At 34.2% G+C, this 25,675-nt stretch overlaps 1 protein-coding gene across 1 annotated transcript; it reads left to right on the top strand.

The window, feature by feature from the left end:
• Nucleotides 1-17,328: 17,328 nt before the first annotated feature.
• On the top strand, nt 17,329-18,348 carry LOC144243891 (olfactory receptor 4K15). Its single transcript, XM_077779029.1, has one exon. It carries the CDS (start codon nt 17,374-17,376, stop codon nt 18,346-18,348), a length of 975 nt encoding a protein of 324 aa, XP_077635155.1. The 5' UTR covers nt 17,329-17,373.
• Nucleotides 18,349-25,675: the final 7,327 nt, after the last annotated feature.

A 25,675-nucleotide genomic window follows, 5' to 3' on the forward strand; every position in this document is an offset into this window, starting at 1 on the left:
AATAAGGGAACTCAGTGATAATAATACAATAATAGTAGTCAATTTTAACATTCCACTTCCATCAACTGAAAGATCATGTAAGCAGAAAATTAACAAAGAAACAATGGATTTGAATGACTCACTGGACTAGATGGATATATTCTGGATATATATCCATCTGGACCAGATGGATGGACTTAATGGAAATATTTAGAAGATTCTACCATAAAGCAACAGAATACACATTATTTTAAGTGCATAAAGGACATTCTCTACAATAGACCAAATACTAGCACACAAATGAGATTTGAATTAGTACAAAAAAACTGAGATCATACCACGCATATTTTCACTCCATAATTCTATGAAACTTGAATCAAGCACAAGAAAAAATTTGGAAAGACCATAATTAAATGGAGGTTAAAGAATATGCTACTCAACAGTGAATTGTTCAACAAGGAAATCACAGAAAAATTTTAAAAAAAATGAACACCATTGAAAATGAAAACACAATGGTCCAAAACCTTCTGGATGCAGCAAAAGTGGTCCTAAGAAGGCATTATATAACAATACCAGCCTACTTCAGAAAGAAAGAAAACTCCCAAATAAACAACCTAACCTTACACCTAAAAGAGCTAGAAAAAGAACAAATGAAGCCTAAAGCTAGCATAAGGAGGGAAATAATAAAGATTATAGCAGAAATAAATGACATAGAAAGTAAAAGAACAATCAAACCAATGAAATCAGGAGATGTCTCTTTGAAAAAAATTATTAAAATTGATAAACACCTAGTCAAATTTGTCAAAAATAGAAAGGACCCAAATCAATATAATAACAAATGAAAGATGACAAATCACAACACCACAGAAATATAAACAACCATAAGAAAATATGATGGAAAACTGTATGTCTACAAATTGGATAACCTGGAAGAAATGGATAAACTCCTAGAAACATATAAATTACCATAATTCAAACAGGAAGAAACAGAAAACTTGAACAGACTGATAACCAGAAACGAAATTGAATCAGAAAACAAAAATCACCCCACAAAGTTCAAGGCCAGATGGCTTTGAAGTCCAAAGGGGAATTCAACCAAACATTTAAAGAAGAGTCAATATACCTATTCTCCACAAACTGTTAAAAGAATAAAACTGGAAGGAAAATTTCCAAATAATGTCTATGAGGACAGCATTACTCTGATACTAAACCCAGATAAAGACACCACCAAAAGAGAACTATAGATCAATATCCCTGTTGAATATGTATGCAAAAATTCTCAGTGAAATAAAAGCAAACCAAATCCAATAGTACATTAAGAGAATCATTCACCATGATCAAGCAGGATTTATTTCAAGGATGCAAGCATTGTTCAATATTCACAAATCAATCAACATGATACGCCACATAAAAAAAAGAATGGATAAAAACCACAATCCTTTGAATAGATGCAGAAACAGCATGTGACAAAGTATAGCACCCATTCATTATAAAAGCTCTCAACAAAGTACGGTTAGAGTGAATATACCTCAATATCATAAGGGCATATATGAAAAACACACACCAAGTATCATCCTGAATGGAGAAATATTGACAGGTTTTCTTCTTCAGTCAGGAACAAGAAAGGAATATCCACTCTTACCATTGTTATTTAACACAGTACTGAAAGTAGTAGCCACACCATAGAAGAACAAGAAATTAAGGCACCCAAATCGGTAAGAAGTCAAACTTTCACTACTTGCAGAGGACATGATACTATATATAGAAAACCTAAAAGACCACTAAAAAATTGGTAGAACTGATAAATGAATTCAGTATAATCATAGGATACAAAATAAATGTACACAAACCTGTTGCATTTCTATACACCAACAATGAAGTTTCAGAAAGAGAAATTAAGGAATCAATCCTATTTACAATTGCACCAAAATCATAAGATACCTAGGAATAAACCTAACCAAAGAGGTAAAAGATCTGTACTCTAAAAATTATAAAACACTGATTAAAGAAATTGAAAATGACACAAAGAAATGGAAAGACATTTCATGCTCATGGATTGGAAGAACAAATATTGTTAAAATGTCTATATTACCCAAAGCAATCTATACATTTAATAGAATCCCTACAAAAATACCACCAGCATTTTTCACAGAGTTAGAACAAAGAATCTCCAAATTTGTATGGAACCATGAAAGCCAAAGCAAATCTGAAAAAGAAAAAAAAAAAAAAAAGCAAAGCAGGAAGCATCACAATTCTAGACTTCAAGTTACATTACAAAGCTGTAGTGATTAAGATATTATGATATTGGCATAAAAATAGACACATGGATCAATGGAACAGAATGAAAAATCCAGAAATGAACCCATGACTGTATGGTCAACTAATCTTTCAGAAAGCAGCAAAGAATATCCAATGGAAAAAACACAGTCTCTTCAACAAATGGTATTGGGAAAATTGGACAGCTACATGCAAAGGAATGAAAGTTAACCACTTTCTTAATCATACACAAAAATTAATTCAAAATAGATATAATCCTAAATGTGAAACAGGAAACCATAAAAATCTTAGAGAACATAGGCAGTGTCCTCCTTTGGTATCAGCCATAGCACCTTTTTTTGTTTTTTTTTTTTATTANAAATGAACTAATGGGACTTCAACAACATAAAAAGGTTCTGCACAGTGAAGGAAACAATCAATAAAATTAAAAGGCAGTCTATGGAATGGGAGAAGATATTTGAAAATGGCATATTTAATAAAGGGTTAGTATCCAAAATCTATAAAGAACTTCTCAAACTCAACACTCAAAAGACAAATAATCTAGTGACGAAATGGGCAGAGGACATGAATAGACATTTTTCCAAAGAAGATATACAGATGGCCAACAGGCACTTGAAATGAAGCTCAATGTCACTCATCATCAGTGAAATACAAATAAAAACTACAATGAGATATCATACCATGCTATTCAGAATGGCTAAAATTTACAACACAGGAAACAACAGGTATTGACAAGGATACAGAGAAAGGGTAACCCTCTTACACTGTTGGAGAATGAAAAACACTATGGAAGTTCCTCACAAAGTTAAAAACTGAACTACCCTATGATCCATCAATTGCACTACTATGTACCCAAAGGATACAGTAATTCTATTTCCAAGCAGCTCATGTACCCTCATGTTTATAGAAGCATTATCAACAAGAGCCAAATTATGTTGAAAGAGTCCATATGTGAATCAACTGATGTGGATAAAGAAGATGTAATATATATACAAAAAAATTCTTCAGCCATAAAAGGTATGAAATCTTGCCATTTTCAAAAACATGGATGGATCTAGAGAGTATAACGCTAACTAAAATAGATCAGTCAGGGAAAGGTGAATATCATATGATTTTGTTTATTGAGTTTTTTAAAGTTTATTTATTTATTTTGAGAGAGAGAGTGAAAGAGCACACAGCAGAGAGGAACAGACAGAGAAGGAGAGAGAGAGAATCCAAAGCAGGCTCTGAACTGTCAGCACCAAGCCTGATGTGGAGCTCAAACTCATGAACTGAACCATGTGATCATGACCTGAGCCAAGATCAGGAGTCAAACGCTCAACCAACTGAGCCACCCAGGAGCCCTTATTTGTATATGGTATTTAAGAAATAGAAACAAAAAAAAAAATGGAGAGAGAGAGAGAGAGAGAGAGAGAGAGAAATATGAGTAAACAGACTCTTGAATATAGAGAACAAATTGATGGTTACCAAAGGGGAGGGGAAATAGTGAAATGGGTGAAATTGGTAAAGGGAATTAAGAGTACCCTTATCATCATGAACACTTAATAATATAGAGAATTGTTGAATCATTATATTGTACATTTGAAACTAATATAACGCTGTGTATTAATATACTTGAATTTTTTAAAAAATTAATAAAACAAAGATATAAAAGCAAAATTCCTTTTATTTTATTAATATTTTTATTTATTTTTTTATTTCTAGGAGAGAGAGAGAGACAGCGTGAGCAGGGGAGGGTCAGAGAGAGAGGGAGATACAGACTCTGAAATAGGCTCCAGGCTCTGAGCTGGCAGTCAGCACAGAGCCCGACGTGGGGCTCGAACCCACAAACCGCGAGATCATGACCTAAGCGAAAGTCGGACGCCCAACCGACTAAGCCACCCAGGCGCCCCGCAAAATTCCTTTTAAAAATGTGGCAATCAACAAATTCATAAAAGCAAGAAAAAAAGTAATTATCCAGTTAAGACTACCTAGAAATGAAAGGTTGATTTAACATTTGACAATCATTAAATGTAATTCACTGTATTAACAGCAAATAAAATAAAAGTTTATTTTGAGAGAAAGAGTGAGAGAGCACACAGTGGAGAGGAACAGACAGAGAAGAGATAGAGAATCCAAAGCAGGCTCTGCACTGTCAGCACCGAGCCTGATGTGGAACTCGAACTCATTAGCTGAGCCATGAGATCATGACCTGAGCCAAGATCAAGAGTCAAAATAAAATGAACATATGATTATCTCAATATATGCAAAAATGTGCTTAATCATAATTAACTATCATTATTGGGGAAAAACTTTCATAAACTAGGAAAAGAAAAATGTCTACAGCTGAAAAACCTCAACATGTAGCACAAAACATAGAATAGTAGCTAGAAATAACACTGTTATCTTCACTGATCTGAAATGCTAGCCCAGAAGGAAAAAACCATATCAACAAAATCCTTTGAAAATTTAAACACAGAGTAGACAAAAGTGGTATTTAGACCAGGTCTAATTCAGAAAGACTTTAGAAGTCAACTAGATGAGTGCTTACCAAAAAATCCATTCTAAAATATATACCAACAAATCTTGAAGTAATTCACCTGATCCACATGTAACTTCACTGACTAAACAAAGACCACCAAGTTTGAAAAAAGAAAAAAAATCCAACATTCAGAAATGTAAATATAATAGTGTCACCATTCAAAGATTACCAGAAATATGAAGAAGCACAAAAATTTGAATCATATAAGAAGAATCTATAATCAATAGAAAATAGGCTCAAAAAGTACCTACATGATAGAATTAGAAGAAAATAACTTTAAGAGAACTGGTATAAATATCATTTTTATTAATTTTTTTTAAGAACCATCTTAGTTTCATTGAACTGTTCTGATTTTGTTATTGTTGCTATTTGTTTCTATATCATTTATTTCTGCACTAGTCTTAATTTATTTCCCTTCTTCTGCTAGCTTTAGGCCTTATTTGCTGTTCTTTTTCTAGCTACTTTTGACGTAAGAGTAGGAGACCTTTCTTGTTTCTTGAGGTAGGCCTGTATTACAGTCTATACCCCTCTTAGGACTGCCTTTGCTCTATCCCAAAAGATTTGGGTTGTCATGTTTTCATGTTCATTTTCTTCCATGTACTTTTTTACTTCTTCCTTAATTTCCTGGTTAACTCATTCATTCTTTAGTAATATGTTCTTTAAACTTTAAGTATTTTTGGTCTTTCCAAATGTGTTCTTTTTTAAAACTTTTGTTTATTGTTTTATTTATTTCTGAGAGAGAGAGACAATGTGAGCAGAGGGTCAGAGGGTCAGAGAGAGAGAGGGAGACACAGAATTTGAAGCAGAGTCCAGGTTCTGAGCTGTCAGTACAGAGACTGATGCGGGGCTTGAACCCATGAACCATGAGATCATGACCTGAGCCGAAGTTGGACACTTAACCAACTGAGCCACCCAGGAGCCCCTCCAAATGTTTTCTTGTAGTGACTTCAAGTTTCATAGTGTTGTGGTCCGAAAATATGCATGGTATAATCTCAGTCTTTTTGTACTTGTTAAGGGCTGCTTTGTGACCCAGTATGTGATCTATTCTGGAGAACGTTCCGTGTGCACATGACAAGAATGTGTATTCTGCTGCTTTAGGGAGAGAGATTCTGAATATATCTGTTAAGTCCATCTAGTCCAGTTTGTCATTCAAAGCCATTGTTTTCTTGTTGATTTTCTGCTTAGATAATCTGTCCATTGCTGCAAGTGAGATGTTAAAGTCCCCTACTATTACTGTATTATTATCAATGAGTTCCTTTATATGTTATTAATTGATTTATATGTTTGGGTGCTTCAAGTATGGAGTATAAATATTTACAATTTTAGATCTTGATGGATCGACCTCTTATTTATGATATATTGCCCTTCTTCATATCTTGTTACAGTCTTTGGTTTAAAATCTAGTTTGCCAAGTATGGCTACTCTGGCTTTCTTTTGAAATTCATTAGCATGTTTTTCTAGCCTGTCACTTTCAATATGCAGATGTATTTAGGTTTAAAGTGAGTCTTCTGTAGGCATCATACAGATGGGTCTTTTTTTTTTTAATTTTTATCCATTCTGATACCCAATGTCTTTTGATTAGATTGTTTAGCGCATTTACATTCAGGGTGATTACTGGAAGATATGTTTAGTGCCAGTGTGTTATACCTGTAGAGTTGGTGTGTCTGGTGATTTTCTCTAGTCCTTTCTAGGCTTTGTTGCTTTTGGTCTCCCCCCACCCTCCACCACTCAAAGGGTTCCTCTTAATATGTCTTACAGGGCTGGTCTAATGGTCATGAACTTTAGTTTTTGTTTGGGAAACTTTCTATCTCTCCTTCTATTCTGAATGACAACCTTGCTGAATAAAGAATTCTTGGCTGCATATTCTTCCCATTCAGCATGTTGACTGTATCCTGCCACTATTTCTGACCTGCAAAGTTTCTGTGGACAGATCTGCTGTGAACAAGATCTGTCTTCCTTTGTATGTTAAGGACTTTTTTCCTTTGATGCTTTCAGGATTCTTTCCTTGTCTGTGTATTTTGTGAATGTGAATATGATATGTGTTGGTGATGGCCAGCTTTTGTTGAATTTAATGGGAGTTCCGTGTGTTTGTTAGATTTTGATGTCTGTGTCCTTCCCCAGATTAGGGGAATTTTTAGCTATAATTTGCTCACATAAACCTGCCCCTTTTTCTCTATCTTCATCTTCTGGTATTCCTATAATACGAATGTTATTCGATTTTCATATGTTGCTGAGTTCCCTAAATCTCCCTTCATTTTCAATTATTTTTTCAGCTTATTTTCAATAGTTTTATCTTCTTTGTTGCTGATTTTCTCCTTTGCTTCATCCTGCTTTGTTTTTATGGCATCCATTTGAGTTTGCATCTTGATTATAACATTTTTAATTTCAGTCTGACTAGATTTTAGGTTTTTTATCTCTGCAGTGAGAGATTCTCTAGTATCTTGCTTTCTTTTTAAGCCCAGCTAGAATTCTTACAATTACTATTTTAAAATCTTATTTATAACTGTACTGATTAAATCACTGGCCATTTTTTTCTCCTTTCTCTTCCTTCTTTTGGGATGAATTCATCTTTCTTGTCATTTTGGAGGAATAAAAAATAGTAACAAACTGAAAGTTAAAAAAATCAAATAAGGAAGCTAGATCCTAGTTGTATTTTGGTCTGCTGTTAAGAGAAGCTTGTTAGAAAAATAAAAAAGAAATTAAAAATAAAAAAATTAGGGGTGCCTGGGCAGCTCAGTCGATTAAGTGTCTATTTGTCTTGGCTCAAGTCATGATCTCACAGTTCGTGGGATCAATCCCTGTGTCAGGCTCTGCTCCACCAACATGGAGTTTGCTTGGCATTCTCTCTCCCATTCTCATTACCCCTCCCCGACTGACACTCTCTCATGCTCTCAAAATAAACTTTAAAATTTTTTAAAAAATAGAGAAAATAAAAAATTTTGCTCTTTGTATTCAAAAAACCCCAACAAAACCAAAACAGCATCAAAAAAAAAAAAAAACCTGAAACAAATGAAGAAAGAAAGAAAAAACCCAAATGAAGCCAGACTGTGTTTCCCCTAGACATGAAGTTTTACAGCATTCTAAGATTGGTAAACCTTAGTGCACAGAGGAGGGTTTTGCTGGTCTTCTGCATGAGGAGCATGCAGCTGTGATTCTCAGGCTTACTTGCCCTACTGGAGATGCGCCTGAAGGGCACAGGGGACAGGGTTTGTTGTAATGGCTCAGTTCTTCACTTGGTGGTGCTGTTTAGCTCACTGGGGTCGTCAGTGTTGATGGCCTAATGGTTAAAATGGCTTCACCTTCCTCTCTAGTCTCTAGCACAGGAAGTTCTTGCCCTTACAGATGCACAATCCACTTCCTCTATCTCTGGCTTATGTCAGCCCTTCCATTTCTCCCCCATATGTGTCTAAGCTGTCTGTCTGCAAGGGTGTTATATCAGGCATGGCTGTATTTCAAAAACCTCTTACTTCAGAGACCTTCATGGCTCAGATCCTCTGGGGGGGAGGCTCTCCCTGCACTGTGGCCAGTGCTGGTCTATGCCAGTAAATGTTTGCACAATTGTACAGTGGCAGTACCTTAGTTTATGGTAAATTGAACAAATAGCTGGCACCAGTATTTGCTACCCTCAGTCAGCATCTTTGTTCCTAAACCAGTGAATGGAGCAGCTATATGGTGTCTGCCAGTCTTTTGCCCATGGAAAAGGCTGAATCACCTCTACTGAACGTACTCCAAGCAGGGTAACTGCTTCCATGTGATCGATTCCGTGGGGATCCTCAGACCATGCTGTCAATTCCTAGGACTCTGTCCTTTTTTCCTTCCCAGAGCCCTGCTAGGCACTGAGCTTGGAAACTTCAGACTATGTTCTGCTGTGTATAAAAAACTGGTGGTATTGAAAACCTCTCCTTTTTTGGCATCAATGGTTTTAGAGAATAGTTTTCTTCTGCAGTTCCCTGAGTGTGTTTTCACTCTTCATTTCTCTCTCTCTCTAGCCACTTTCATGGGGAGTGTTTTTCTTGGACAAACACAAGGCAATGCTCAACCTCCCTGCTCTCTTTCTTCTCTCCATGAAAAGAGCTCCTACCCCTCTTTGGTACCACTGCTCTTCTGTCCCCAGTTCATCTCTTTTCACTATGTGCCTGCCATGCTCTCTCCCTCAAATTATGCAGATAGTTCTGTCAATCCTCACTCAGATAAATTTCTTAGTGTTCGAAATAGTTTGATATGGATCTAGTTGTGTTTGAGGGATGAAACAAGCCCAGGGTCCCTTACTACTCTGTCATCTTAACTCCCAAAGTAAATTTGAGTAAGAAAATTTATTTTAGTTATTTTCTAAAAAATGACACATTTAACAAATATTTTGAATAAAAACTTAAAATATAAAAATATTTAATTTTTTATATTTAAATTTATTAAAATAAATATAAATATACTATTTATATTGTAAAATGCTAAAATACAGATTAATAAAATGGAAAATTTTATTAATAAAATAAAATGGTTATAGAATAATTTTAAAGAATAAATTAAAACAAGGAATGGAAATGAGATACTGTGGAAACAATCCAACAGAGAGCAGGAAGAGTAGGAAAAGGAGCAAAAATAGATAAAATGGAAAAAAATAGCAAGATGGTAGATGTACAGCAATTTAAATTTAAGTTATTAAATTACCTGTAAATGATCTAAGGACTTTACTGTAAGTCCGATATTGCCAGAATGAAGCACACAGAAGACGCAACATTTTGCTGTCTATAAGGAGTCCACTTTATAGACACAGACAGCTTCAAAATAAATGACTGGAGTAACAATAATGCAAACAGTGATTAATAAGGACACTGAGGCAGTTCTATCAATATTTGACTCTGAAGACTTCAAATCAATGAATGTTACCAACCCTACAGAGATATATACCCTAATGTTAAAGAGCTCAATCCTTAAAGAAGACGTAATAATCTTAACCTATTTGTACCTAATATCCAAGCTTTATAATTTATGGAGGCAAACATTTCTTGTTACCAAATTAGATTTTCAAACTGACTGAAAAATTATATACACACAAAAACCTGCATATGAATATTTCCAGAAATGTAAACATTATTCATCATCACCAAAACAAACAAAAAGAAGAAACTAAGATGTCTTCCAATAGATAAACAGAAAAATGAGCTGAGGCACATACATACAATGGAATACTATCCCATAAAATAATGAGTTTCTAATCCGTTTAACAAAATAGATAAGTCTTAAATGCAGATTGCTAAATGAAATAAGACAATTGAAAAGGCTACATACTATACACACTAAACATATGAAGCTCTGGAAAAGGAAAACTTTTATAGAACCAGAGAACACATTAATGGTTGCTAGGGGTTTTTGGAGGGTGTATGTGATCAAATACCAGGGGAGCTTCTTATGGTGATGATCTGTATAGTACTAGAGTCTGGAGTTTTGTGTTATGAATTGAGAGTCATAAATGTTCAAAGTCTTGATTCCAGTAATTTTACATTCAAGGCAATTGGGATTTTTCTTTTTTTAAAAAAATAACTTTTTAAATGTTTATTTCTTTTTGAGAGAGAGAGACAGAGACAGAGCACAAGATAGGGAAGGGCAGAGAGAGAAAGAGAGAGAGGGAGGGAGACACAGAATCAGAAGCAGGCTCCAGGCTCTGAGCTGTCAGCACAAAGCCTGAGGCAGTGGTCGATCTCACAGACAGTGAGATCATGACCTGAGCTGAAGTTGGATGTCCAACTGACTGAGACACCCAGGCACCCCCAATTAGAACTTTTCAAGATGACTTTTATATAACTTATATTAAATCACACTTATATTCGGGGCACCTGGGTACCTCATTTGGTTGAGGGTTCAACTCCTGGTTTTGGCTCAGGTCATGATCTCATAGTTCATGAGTTCAAGTCCTGTGTTGGGCTCTCTGCCAGCAGTGCGGAGCCTGCTTGGGATTCTCTCTCATTCCCTCTCTGACCTCCTCCACCCACATATGCTCTCTCTCTCAAAATGAATAAACTTTAAATAAATGAATCAATCAATAACTTATTTTCAATTGGAAAAAAATACTTTGTATTTTCTACAATGTAGTAATAATTATTTTATTTATAAATTGGAACATAAAGCAACCATTTAAAATCAAGTTTACCAGTTATATGTAACTATCAGCTAAAATGTTCATGATTCATGTTCAAAGAAAATAAGCATTAAAAAAACTATATAAACAATATGATCCCAAATATAATAAATTTGGGAATTAAATAAATGATGTCTACTTCTCTTATATCCATATATCATATCGATGATTAAAGCCTGGATGTTTTAGAATATGATAATTAACACTTTAGCACATTTGGCATTTACTGTAAAAGAAAACAAGACACTTTTGCAGATATTAAATTTGTGCTACAGTGCATAGACCAATGGAATTGAATTAAAAACTCAGAGCTGGACCCAAAGGTATACAGCCAACTAATCTTTGACAAAGCAGGAAAGAATATCCAATGGAAAAAAGACAGCCTTTTTAACAGATGGTGTTGGGAGAACTGGACAGCAACATGCAGAAGAATGAAACTAGATCATTTTCTCACACCATGCACAAAAATAAACTCAAAATGGATANGATGTCTTGTGACACATATGAAATCTTAGAATTAGAGGTGGTATCTCTTAGGCTCTTTCTTATAAAGATGTAAAATTATGTAAATGTATTAAATCTCCCACAGAAGATCCTAAGGAGAAAATAAATTCCAAAAAAACCCAAATTTTTAGAGATTATCTACATGAAAACAGTAGTGGTAAGAACAGATATCAAGGAAGGGTCCTGGAAGTACTGGTCAAAGAGACATTTAGGAGTGTTCATGTATCTGGGAAGAGATGAAGATTCAGTTTATCTCTAATCATAAATTCAAAATGTTCCAAACTATGGACGATGAATCAAGGTAGAGCAGGAAAAGTATTAGACAAAGGATTAGAAGATATGTCCCCAAACTGGACGGTACAATCTGAGTTAAATAACTAACTCGTCAAGAATTCATTCAACCTATCTAGCTCACTTCTAGTGTTCATATTAGCATCAAAATTCTATGTAAGAATAAAAAGAAAACTCTTTCTATATCCTTTTACATTATGTCCTTGAATAGTAAATAACCTCATGGAAGGAGAAGATCAGTGCTTCACTCAACAGCAATTTTTTTCTAAAAATTTCAGCTAAAAAAATTCAGATTTCTGTGAGATTACTTTAAGTCCCTTCACTCACTTCTTCCTAATCTGTAGGTTGTAGTGTTCATACTGTAAAACAGCTCTCACTGCCCTACCCTAGAATCCTTGCCCTCGAAACCAACTTCTAGAACTATTAAAATACCAAGACCTTAAACTGCTGTGTACCATGCAAAGGCATAAATGTCTTATCAATTTTTGAGACTCCTGGTAGCCCTGCTCTAAAGTTCTCCCGAAGCAAAAAGGAATAACCAATAAAAGTATTCATTGCTTTTCTTCCCACCATCTTACATTTTCTCTAACAGGACAAAGTATTTCCATTAGTCCTGCTTCTTTCTATATTTGCAAAATTTTCACGGTGATGCAGTGTAACTCCTGTGTGCAAACAACTCTCTTATGTAACTAGTCCTAATGAAGGTGATTTCTATTATTATAACTCTCTTCTGGGTCTTTTGGTCACTCCAATCCAGTGACGTTAAACTGTAATTAGCTTCTAACTATTTTGATGGCTTTCCTTATATCTATGTGCTGAGGATACTTCAAAGTATAAATGGTAGAGATTAAAGTATAGAAGGAAATGGGTTCCTTACATTTACACCCCATCTAATCAGTCCTGAACAATGTTGTTTCTCCCAGATGGTACGATATAAGGACAAGAAGAAGAGCACTGTTGTTCTGCAGCCTCCTAATTCCAGTCACAACAGAGAACAGAGACAACTAGCCCTCAACCTTTCAATTTTCTTTGAATATTCTAAGTCCACTTTGCCTATTAGCTGTCCAAATATCTAACTCTGAGAAGTGACTGATGGCCATACCACTTTGCTAAAACCAGGATGGGTTTACCCTTTTAATTTAATATACCTTTATTTCAATACAACCTTGTGTAATTTTATCACTGAATTAGCTTTTGGAGGGGTGTCATGCTTTCAAACCCAGAGAATATTAGAATTAGGAGGGAGATTTCTTTCCTTCTTTTTGAAGAAAAATGGAGCACCTTGAAGGGTATGTGATTTGCCTAAAATTGTTAAGTTATTTATTGAGAGTTAAATTTGAACAGATATTTTCTATAACTTAGGTTAATACTTCTCTTATAGTCTATACTGCCTTTGGATATCATCCATTAATTTGGACTTCAGGCTATTTTAAACATTATAATTTAGATGTTATTATTTTTTGTTAATTCATGACTAGAAAACACAAATATTCTAAAAAATGAAAATATCCTGCTTGATATATATACTACTTGTGGCAAAAAGGACAGCCCATATCCTCCTTGCTATCTTTTACAATCTTATTAATATTATGGTAAATCCATTGCTATTATACAAAATGTTTCATTCACTTATTTGATGATCATACATAACACATCTCTGAGAAGCAGGGAAAAATCTTATCTACACTTTGAATGAAGGGGAATTAAGAAGAAGGGAAGAAAGAGCCTAAATATTCCCTAAACATGGTTTTGATAAAATGATGCAATATTTCCATTACCTCTCTTTACAGACCACAAATCATATAACAAATACTGTAACATGAGTGGTACTTCATAAAAATATTCTTGCTAATCTATAAAAGAAAACTTACATGAAATTGTTGTAGATTAAGCTATTGTAAGTTCCCCTTATGAACAACGTTTAAATCTCTGGAGAATTTCATTTATACTTCTGGATCTGTCTGATGACGTTAAGATGAAAAAAAAACAAACCATTTTCCTAACATATGTGGGTAAATATTCTATACTTGAAGCTGTAAAGGAGACTAAGGAATAATCCTTTTCATGTGCTTCTTAGTTACATATGGCTGGTATTGATTTCTACTGGTCTCTATTTATAATCATCTAGTGTACTCCTATTGAAAACATAAGCAAGATAGCTACAGTTAGGTTACATTATTTGCAAAACTGTCAAACAGAAGATTTTGTTTTGGCCTTTCTTTCTTTCCTGAGTCTATTTGCTTCTTATTTAAAATGAAACTTTATGATTCCTTTCTTCAGAGCCAGGTCTATTTCCTTAGGGTATGTGGAAGTAACAATTAAATTCTTACCAAGAATTACAGACTATAAATTATAGAATATATCCACACTTCCCATTTCATCTTAGGTAAGTGAAAGTACTTTGTCAGTATCCTTACAAACACCATGCACCAGCATTTGTCTCCACAGTGACTGTTGTATCTCTGATCTGGATTTAGAGAGGGAGGAGAACAGGAGTAGTAATGCTGGAAAGCTGGTCGAAGATGTATTTTTACCTGAGAATGTTTGCTGACCTCTGTAAACAATACTACTTATTTCACTTAATCCACCAGTCATATTATACAAGATGGAAGTAGTAGGAAAATATTTATTTGACAGAATTTCAAAAAGGAGGGACCTCAGAGCTATGCAGTACAACCTAGCCCACCAAGTACAACCCTGTATGCTTGCATTAATTTACTTTCAAATAGTACAAGAAAGGAACAATCGGTCTTTACAATAACACATCTACTAATTACAAACTCAATCTTGGATGAATCAGGTCATGCTATCTTTGAGTATATAAAATTATCAGAAAATACTTAGTCTGATCTGAAACAATACATAATTAAGAATATTTATGTATTTTTAGTCATTGCAAATGATTAATGACTTCTCCATACACTTGTTCAGAGTATTTTTAAATGGAGAAGTTGATAAAAACTACTCTTGGAAACATCTGATAGCCACGTGAAGTTGTAATTTCTTATGATAGTTGAACATTCTCAGAAGAGTCATCCAATAAAATGGAAAAGCCCAATTAGATGTTGTTAACTATATTTACAACTGATAAAAAACACATACACTCATACACATATATAACTGGTATTTATGACACAATACATTGATGATCTCTGAAGAGGCAAGTTACAAACCTAACTGCTCTATCATCAGTGCATAGCCCAGTGCATTTACATAAGAGCAAACAAACCAAAAAAAGAATCCTTTTTTATTTTTTTGGTATTGTTTTTTAAGTTTATTTTGAGAGAGACAGACACAGACAGTGGGGGAAAGGCAGAGAGAGAGAAGGAGAGAAGAGAAGGAGAATCCCCAGCAGGTTCTGCACTGTCAGCACAGAGCCTGATATGGGGCTTGAACTAATGAAATCATGAGATCAAGACCTGAGCTGAAACCAAGAGTCAGACACTTAACAGACTGAGCCACCTAGGTGCCCCTAGAATGCATTTATATAGGAAGTAAAGAATTTATATTTGGAGTACTTTTATTTAGAGTTCCTGTTGCTCATCATTTTGGTTTTTTTTTTTAAATAAGAAACCCAGTTCTTGACTGAATCAATTTGCCTAGTATTTTCCTCCATGGATAACAGGTCTTTTCTATTTTTGGGTCCCTAGGAAGCCACTGATGATGAAAGAGTAGTGCTTTGCAGAAGATTTATTGGGGGTATTATTCCTGTGATTTTTCTCACGTAAGTGGATTATGTTTTTTATTCCTAAGGAACTCGAAAATCTTCTCTGCTCCCTGTTTCTGCTATATCTCTAGAAGGTCTCCCTGGGAGAATCATTTCCTGTACTTAATAAGGCTTTGCTATTCCTTACAGGACATATATGAACTCCTAATTAGTTGGACCTGTTGGATATCATTTCCTCTCTTGCTTCTAGGCATTCAATATAGTATTTGGGTCAAGAAACCTATGGGTCAGTATGTTTCCCATGGAGGATAGACCATGGTGTGTGCCTGAAGTTAAGTTAAAAACAGGTTACCAAGAAATATTAAGGAAGGGAGAAATGTACTCTGTAGAATGTGGTGGCTCCTCAAAGACAAACTTATTTCACTGTATACTTTTACCTCCAGCTTGCTCTGACTTCAGACAGCTGTTAGTCTCTTCTGAAATACCTAAAGGTGTAGTCTTATAAAATCAGGGATGATATGTGATTTAATTACTTGCAGGAATTTTCTAGAGAACTGGAGATTGGAAATACAGGAGTGAGTGCCTGAATCTGTTTCTAGGAGTGAAAGTTATTCATCACATGCTCTGTCTTTATGTGTAAATCCTCTGTGAAACTCAGGGAAACACTAGGCAATTTGCAATTAGATCTAAGAAGACATTAATATCACAATCTGAAGGTAATTAGAACTCAGTAAAATAAAAGACACTTTCTTCCAAAGGCCTGATTTAGATATATATAGAGAGATTTCTTTATATTTCACCTTTTATTTTTCTTATTCACCATACAATGTTTCCAAGTTCTGAGTAGCTTATAAAAGTAAAAATAAAAAGTAAAAAAAATGTAATAGGGATAAAGTGCTGATAAAATAGAATGCAGATTACTGAATGGAAAAGAAGAAACATTTTTTCATGGTCTAAATTTCTTGGTATGAATACTATTATGCAATATAATTATAATTTTTAAAAGCCCCATCAAATATCAATCATAATTCAAAAATATGTACATAGTTATTGACTATGAGTTTAGTGAAATATCAGGGAATAATTAAGAAGAACAAATGCATAGAACTCTTCGTATAATAGGAGTTCTTCATATAATAGAAATCCAGGACGAGCTGAGTCACAGCTCTAGACCTTCAGATTTTGCTAGGTTTTGTGTTGTCATACAATTTGTAAATGAATGGAGAAGGAAAGGGAATGAAATCTAATCACTTAAGGCAATGAACTCTGCCTATTGAGCTCTTACACAATGTAATGGTGTCTCTTTATATATCCTGGTTTATTTTTTATTAATAAATAAGCACAAAAGTACACCAAATAGAATTTCACACCTCATAAGTTTTCACAAAGCAAACACCTCTACATCAAGACAGAACATTACCAGCACTTCAGAAGCCCTTCCTGTCATCATCCTGACCCTATTCCCTTCCAGGATAACCACTATAGGAACTTTTTTTTAATACCATAGATAAGTTTAGTCTATTTTTAAACTTTATTTAAATAGATTCATACAGTACATATACCTTTTGTCTAACTTTTGGGATCAACACTGTAAAATTATCTTCCTCTGTGTCAGCCATTCAAAAAATGTTTATATCATTTATTGTAGAAAAAGATGATTTAGATTTTGTTTCTGTAGTTTCTTACATGGGATTCCTATAATATCAAGAAAAACATTTCATATTTCCAGTTTCATTTGTAAAGTAGACTGCATTCCTCAAATTCATGTAACTGAATATGCCAATGTCAGACATCCCCTCAATGACTCTCCCTTTCACCCTCTTTAGTACTGTTGTTCTGCAATCTATATAATTTTTAATGATATATGAAAATTCAGACATATAAACATAAGTAGAAATTAGAATCCCTAAGTAAGGGAGCAGAACTGGGAAAGAAAACCCACTGATTGATCTCTGTCTCTCTCCTGTTCAGGTAGCAAGAGAAGTTCCTGCCAAATCAATGAATGAGACAAATTATTCCCGGGTGACAGAGTTTGTGTTGCTGGGACTCTCTAATTCCCAGGAGCTCCAACCTTTCTTGTTTGTCATATTTTCACTACTATACGTAGCAATACTGCTGGGAAACTTTCTTATCATCCTCACTGTAACCTCAGATTCTCACCTACATACCCCCATGTACTTTCTGCTTGCAAACCTTTCTTTTGTAGATATATGTGTTGCCTCTTTTGCTACACCCAAAATGATTGCAGATTTTCTGGTTGAGCACAAGACTATTTCTTTTGATGCCTGTTTGGCCCAGATTTTCTTTGTTCACCTTTTCACTGGCAGTGAAATGGTGCTCCTTGTATCCATGGCTTATGACCGTTATGCTGCTATATGCAAACCTCTCCACTACATGACAATCATGAATCGCCGTGTGTGCATTATTCTTGTTCTCATCTCCTGGCTTGTGGGTTTTATCCATACTACTAGCCAGTTGGCATTTACTATTAACTTGCCTTTTTGTGGCCCTAATAAGGTAGATAGTTTCTTCTGTGACCTCCCTCTAGTGACCAAGCTGGCATGCATAGACACTTATGTTGTCAGCCTACTTATAGTTGCAGACAGTGGCTTTCTTTCTATGAGTTCCTTTCTCCTCTTGGTTGTCTCCTACACTGTAATACTTATCACAGTTAGGAAACGCTCCTCTGCTAGCATGGCAAAGGCCCGTTCCACGTTGACTGCTCATATCACTGTGGTCACGCTATTCTTTGGACCATGCATCTTCATCTATGTGTGGCCTTTCAGCAGTTATTCTGTTGACAAAGTCCTTGCTGTCTTCTACACCATCTTTACTCCCATTTTAAATCCAATTATCTACACTCTAAGGAACAAAGACATGAAGGCAGCTATGTTAAAAGTAAAGAGTCGGTATCTGAAGTCTGGCCAGGTTTCTGCAGTCATAAGAAATGTTCTTTTCCTGGAAACAAAGTAAACTTAAACAACTGTAACTACTGCAGCCTTGTCTCTAGACAATTACAAGCAAAATAGCTATGATGTTTAAGCAGATAATTTTGACCAGGGGAAGGGTTGATTAACTTGATGGAAAGAGTAATGTTAATAATAAAAAGTCCAATAATGAACCTTACTGATATTTGAATTCTCTTCCTTTAGTGTGTGCTTTTTTGTTTCTATTTCCTAGTTTTTTTAATTAAAACTTTTTAATTTAATAAATAGCCTTCAAAAACACTGAGAAATGGCATTTACTCATATAGGATAAATAAGCTGTACTCCCACTGTACTCCCACTGCTCAGATGCCAATTTTGGAGTTATAATAGATATATTGTCTCTATGCAATAGAAACAATAGATCTATTTATTTAGTTTTGGATAAACCTAGATAAGAATGCATTTTCACACAGTACTATGTAAGTAACAGCACAGAAAGACAATCCTATAATTGGTGTTGATGGAACAGTAACATGTGAAATAGCAAGGCTATCCAGCAAAGGCATTTATAGTCAACACTTTCACAAATCTTTCTTCAATGGTGCTGCTTAATATATATTGTTCATAGAAAGGAACTTGCTGAATATATTTATTCATGAGAGTGTTTTGTATTATGTTAATTTCTATTTAATAGTGATAAAATATAAGAGATGAGTTAAATTTCTCTACCATGTTCATCATGATGATGGGAGCCTGAAATTTCTTCAAGATTCCTGTCTTCTCAGATAAGGCAGATTTACATATTAACAGCTGGTATAAATAATTATTTTTCTATGTGGACTTATTTAATAAAAATATTATTTTATATTACATAATTCAAGAACAGAAAATGCTAGAATCCTATTTCAGGAACATCAGGGTAGCCATGAAGTTATTCCTCTGTGATCATTTATGTAAATAAGATTTTCTAAGATTGCTCATTACAGGTTATTTTAGGCTTTTACTCTTATTGCAGTCAGGTTTTTCCTATTTTTTCTACTGTATTCTAGTCTAATAATCTGTTATAATGTTACCTGTTTTCTAGATTCCAATCCTGAGAATCTCCTAAAGGGATTTTATAATTGCTATTACTGAGAGGGAAAAAATGGGTTCGAATTTTTGAGCCAGAGGGTATCAATTTATTGTGGACATAAAGGCAAAAGCAATTCTAAAAAAGAGTATTTATAGATATAAAGGGATACATCTAGAAATAAGAAAAATGTCAAATAATCTAACCTTACACCTAAGGGAACAGAAGAACAACCAAAGTGAGCAGAATAAAGGAAATAATAAAGATTAGGGTGGAAATAAATGAAAGAGACTAAAAAATCATTAGAAAATTTCAATGAAACCAAGATCTAGTTCTTTGAAAAGATAAACAAAATTGATAACTGTATAGCCAGACTCATCAGAAAAAAAGAGGACAAAAATAAATAAAATCAGAAATAAAGATACTACAGAAATACAAAGGATTACATGAGAATACTATCAAAAATTATAAGCCAACAAAGTGGACAAACTAGAATAAATGGATAAATTCCTAAAAACCTACATATAACATCTTAAAAACATCTAAACCTGAATCAGGAAGAAATTGAAAACATAAAAAAAACTAATTACTAGTACAAAATGAAATCCACACCAAAAAAAAAAAAATCCCAACAAATTAAAGTCCAAGACTGGATGGATTCACAGGTAAATTCTAACAAATACTTAAAGAACAGTTAGTACATGATACGCCGTATCAACAAGAGAAAGGATGAAAACCATATGATCATTTCAATAGATGGAGAAAAAGCACTGGAAAAGTCTAACTATCATTCATGATAAAAAAAAAAAACCTCCACAAAGTAGGATTAGTGGGAACATACTTCAATGTAATAAAGGCCATATATGAAAAACCTACAGCTAACATCATACTCAATAGTGAAAAACTGAGAGCTCGTCCTCAAAGATCAGGAACAAGACAAGAATGCTTGCTTTCATCACTTTTATTCAACACATTACTGAAAGTCCTGGCCACAGTAATCAGAAAAGTAAAAGAAAGAAAGGCACCCAAGTAGGCAAGGAAGAAGTTAAACCGTCACTACTTGAGATGATGTGATACTATATAAAACCTAAAGACTCCACCAGGATTCTACTAGAACTGATAAAAGAATTCAGTAAGGTTGCAGGATACAAAATCAATATGCAGAAATCCACTGCATTTCTATACACTAATAATTAAGTAGCAGAAAAAGGACCCTGTGTGTCCTTTTGAGCCAGAGGGTATCAGCTGTTGTTGTGTGTACTGTTGTTGGGAACACAAATTGGTGCAGGCACTGTAAACAATAGTATGGAGGTTTCTCAAAAAATTAAAAATAGAATTACCATATGATCCAGTAATTCCACTACTGGGTATTTATCCAAAGAAAATAAAAACACTAAATCAAAAAGACATATGCATCCCTATTTATATTGCAGCATTATTTAAAAAGAGACAAATTATGGAAGCAACTCAAGTGTCCATCTATTGATAAATGGATAAAGAAGATGTGGTATATATATGATGGCATATTATTCAGCCTTAAAAAATGAAATTTTGTCATTTGTAACAACATGGATGAATCTACCTTGTATAATATTAAGTGAAATAAGTCAGCCAGAGAAAGACAAATACCGTATGATTTTGCTCATATGTGGAATTTAAGAAGCAAATGAGCAAAGAAAAAAAGAGACAAGCAAAAACTAGACTTTTAAATACAGAAAACAAACCAATGGTTACCACAGAGTAGGTGTGTATGTGTCGGGGGGTGGTTGTAATTGGTGAAACAGGTGAAAAAGATTAAGAGTACACTGATCACTGAAAAAAGTATAGAATGTTGAGTCACTATATTGTACATCTGAAACTAATGTAACACTGTTATACTGTAATTAGAAAATAATAACAACTAAATAAATAAAAGTTAATACCTATTCTTCTCAAACTATTCCAAAAAACAATAAGGAGGAAAGTTTCCGAGTACAATACATTCTACAAGGACAAACCGGACATAGACATAACAAAAAAGAAAACTGCAGGCCAAAACCCCTCATTAATACAGATGCAAAAATCCTCAATGAAATATTAGCAAACCATCTCCAACAATGCACTAAAAAAATAATTCACCATTATCAGATGAGATATATTCTGGGGGTGCAAGAATGGTTTAGTGTTTGTATTGTATTGTAAATCAATGTAATACACTGTATCATAAAGGAAGGATATGAATCCTATGATCATCTCAATGGAGGCAGAAAAACATGTGACAAAGTACAACATCTATTTATGATAAAAACACTCAGTAAAGTGGGTTTAGAGGGAACATATCTCCACATAATAAAGGTCATAATGAAAAACCCATAGCTATTATCATATTCAATGTTGAACTGAGAGCCTTCCTCTAAGATCAGGAACAAGACAAGAACATTTTCTTTCACCACTTTTATTCATCATAGTACTGTTGTACATATATAGTTGTTAAGTCACTATATTGTATAGCTGAAACTAATGTAACAATGTGTACCAATTATACTTCAAGAAAAAATAAAGATTCTACGAAGTAATGTGGAATAAGCAATAAGCTAAGGTCATAGCCGAAAAATGTTAGACAAACCCTTTTCAGGATGCTATGTGTACACAGTATATTTTCCTTTGTTTTCTTTTTTGCAAAAACAGCTTTACTGAGGTATGACTGGCATACAAATGTTGATGGGGGGAACACCTGGGTGGCTCAGTTGGTTGAGTGTCTGACTTGATTTTGGCTCAAGTCATGCATGATTTAAGGGTTGTGGGCTTAAGCCCAGTGTGGGGCTCCATGCTGAGTTTGGAACCCGCTTAATATTCTCCCTCTCCCTTTCTCTCTTCTCCCTCCCTCCCTCTCCCTCTCTCCCCCTCTGCTCCACTCCCGCACTAACAAACTCTCTCTAAAATTAGTGAAAAAAAAAACATCCAAGTTTATATCTATGAAGTCATCATCTCTTTATCTCAAGGAATGTTGTCTGGGTGAAGTGAATAGCTGCTTTAATTCCTTCCTGTCGATAGTAATAAGTATGTGATATTCTGCAAAACGGACACTATCAAATGCTTCTTTATAATATTGAATTATACCAATATACCACAATTTTAAAAGGCTCTATAATTAATACTAATGATAAAAAATAAAGGATGAAAAATTATATCAGATCATTAAAATATGGTTTTCAGTTTTATCTAAAAGTGTGAAAATTACTCACCATATAACACTAGAAGTGAAAATATGAACAAAAACTTTGAAAACATTACCAACAGTCTAGATACAATAAGCCCCCCTTTTTTACCCATCTCTTGTTTTCTTTATATTTAAAGAATAAAACTTATTAGTATGTCTCACTATATTATAATAATTCTATTAATTCCATCTTTCCTCTTAAGCCTTTTTCCAGAATTGGCCTATTTTTCCATTTTTTTCCAATAATTTATTTCTCATCCTTTATTCCTACCCTGAATCAATGCTTCAAATGTCTCTGGGAAGTGCTGACAATAAATTATAAAAATAATTTAGTTTTAAATGATAGCAAGATTTTACAAACTGAAAGAAATAATCAAATAGGTTTCACCTGAAAATGTGTGATATGAGATTATCTATTCAAAACTACCAAGATTGTAAAACAAGGAATAAATGATTATGTAGTGACTCATATAGCCTTATAAACTGTGAAACATACCTGAATATGCCAAAAAAGTGTTTGGAGAGCTTTTATTTCAAAGTAGTTATTTAGAACTCACATATGATTTCAGTCTTAACAATTTCCTATTAAAATGCCCAAATAAATTCAAAAGTTGTAAAAATAATCTGCATTGAAAAATAATACTATAAACATCCAGAAGAGTAATTTTTGTGACCAGGGATTGGACAATAGTTTCTTATGTTTGACACCAAAAACACAAGTGACAAAAGAAAAAAGTGGATAAAGTGGACTTACTTAAAAGTCAAAACTTCAAAAAAATTCAAAAAAGTAAAAAAAAAAAAAAAGCCTACAGATTAGGAGAAATTAATTGTAAATTACATATCTGATAAGGGAATTATATCCATAATATATTAATACCTTCTACAAATCAACAATAAAAAGAAAACCCAATTTAAAAATGTTCAAAGGATTTGAATATGTATTTCTCTAAAGACAAACAGGTGGCCAAAATAAGCACAGGAAACAGTATCAATATCATTAGGGAAAACACTAATGAAAACAAAAAGGTACCCACCACTTCACTCCTGCCAAGATCACTAAAGTCAAAAAAGTAAAAATGTTAAATATTGGTGAGAATACATAGAAAGTTAAAATCTACATTACACACACTGCTGGTATGATACAAAAATGTTGTAGCCTCTTTGGAAAATAGTCTGACTGTTCCTCAAAATGTTACATTTAGGGAAGTGACAACAGGTTCACATGAAGATCATAACAGTTGAGGCGCCTAGGTGGCTCAGTCAGTTAAGCCTATGACACCTGGCTCAGGTCATGATCTCATGGTTTGTGGGTTTGAGCCCCACATCAGGCTCCGTGTTGACAGAGCAGAGCCTGAAGCCTGCTACAGATTCTGTGTCACCTTTTCTCTCTGCCATTCCCCCACTTGCATTCTGTCTCTCTCTCTCAAGAGAAATAAATAAGCATAATAATTTTAAAAACTAAAAAAAAAAAAAGATCATGACTCTTGATAGGAGCATTACTAATAACAAACTAACAGTCACAAAACAGAAACTATTTAAATGTCTAATTGTTGAATGGATAAAGAAAGTGTCTTATATCCAAATGATGGAATGCTATTCATCCCTAAAAAGGAATGAAATAGTTATATTTGCTATAACATAAACGAATCTTGTGAACACTGTCCTAAGTGAAAGGAGCCAGACGTATGATGTTTTAAATTAAATTAAAAAAATTTTTTGAGAGAGGGAGGGAGGGAGGGAAGCAGGGTTCATGCTCACCCAAAGCGGGCACGAGATTTCCTGAAGGAGGGCATGAGCTCACCCAAAACACGACTCGTGGTTACCAGATGCAGTGCTAGAAGTCACTCAATGTGGGGCTTGAGCTCACCCGATGTGGGACTTGAATTCATGAACCATGATATCATGACCTGAGCCAAAGTCAGACACTTAACCCACTGAGCCACCCATTTATTTATATGATGTCCAGAATAGGTAAATACATAGAAACGGAAAGTGGTTGCCATAACGTGAGGGAAGGGAAAGTAGGATACTAGGGGCATTACTCAGTATAGGCTTTGTGGGATAAGGAAAATTCTGGTTGAGAATATGATATACAGTACTCTTGAGACACCAAGTAGAGGCAAATCTAGTAACTCCAACAATTACGGCAGTACCTGCAGATACTAGCATTACATCCTACTCCAGAGATGGCAAAAATGGCAAATTATGAAAAGGCAAAGCATGGTTCATCCCAAATAGAGCTCTTTTCAAAAACAATTCTTAGAATATGTAATAGAAAAAATTAATGGCAGCCATTTGGATCTAAATATTGAGTATTTTCACTAAAATTTGGTGAGAAAGTGGGAGGATATACAAATATGATAAATGATGAATCACCTCTCATAAGAATGTATCTTGCCCTGTATTTAATATTAACATAAGAATTAACACCTAAATATTCTTTCTAAACTTAGTGTACATAACTGTAAACTGACAAAATTTTAGTAATAAATGTAAATTATAGGACAGATTATGTGTATGCATATGTATATGATAATAGAAGCAAAATTTTAAGTAGTATTAAATCAAAATGCCAGAGGGATTAGTGTTTATTTTTCCCTTATTTTAATTTGAAAGATTTCACTATTAATAATTCTCCCTAATAAAAATGAAGTGATGGATACAGTTAGCTTTATAAACATATATTACAATGACTATTTTTCCTCCCCCAAAAAGTATTTTTCTAATTCAGTTAATACAATTGAATATCAAGCTTTTAATTATTTATTTCACATACATCATTTCAATTGTGAACAAAAATTCTTCAAAGATTTCTTCCACGTTTCTGACTAAATCTACCATCCTCAGTGCTGCCTTCATTTTCTTACTTCTGAGGTGATAGATCAAGGGATTAAAAAGAGGAGTTAATACAAAACAAACTTACAGTTTTCTACTTCACCTAGATTGCCTGCTGTTGGGCTCAAATAAACACCATGACAGAGCCATAGAACAGGGATACCACAGCCAGATGGGAGCCACACATGGAGAGGGGACCCTGAGCACAGTTCTACTCACCAGGATGTAGGAGCTGGAGAAAAAAAAAAAAAAAAAAAAAAAAAAAAAAAG

This window comes from Crocuta crocuta, unplaced genomic scaffold (assembly GCF_008692635.1).
Source record: "Crocuta crocuta isolate KB4526 unplaced genomic scaffold, BGI_CrCroc_1.0 scaffold480, whole genome shotgun sequence".
Lineage (NCBI taxonomy): Eukaryota > Metazoa > Chordata > Mammalia > Carnivora > Hyaenidae > Crocuta > Crocuta crocuta.

Excerpts from the sequence above, each read along its gene's own strand:
- LOC144243891 (XM_077779029.1), top strand. The coding sequence starts at position 17,374 with ATGAATGAGACAAATTATTCCCGGGTGACAGAGTTTGTGTTGCTGGGA.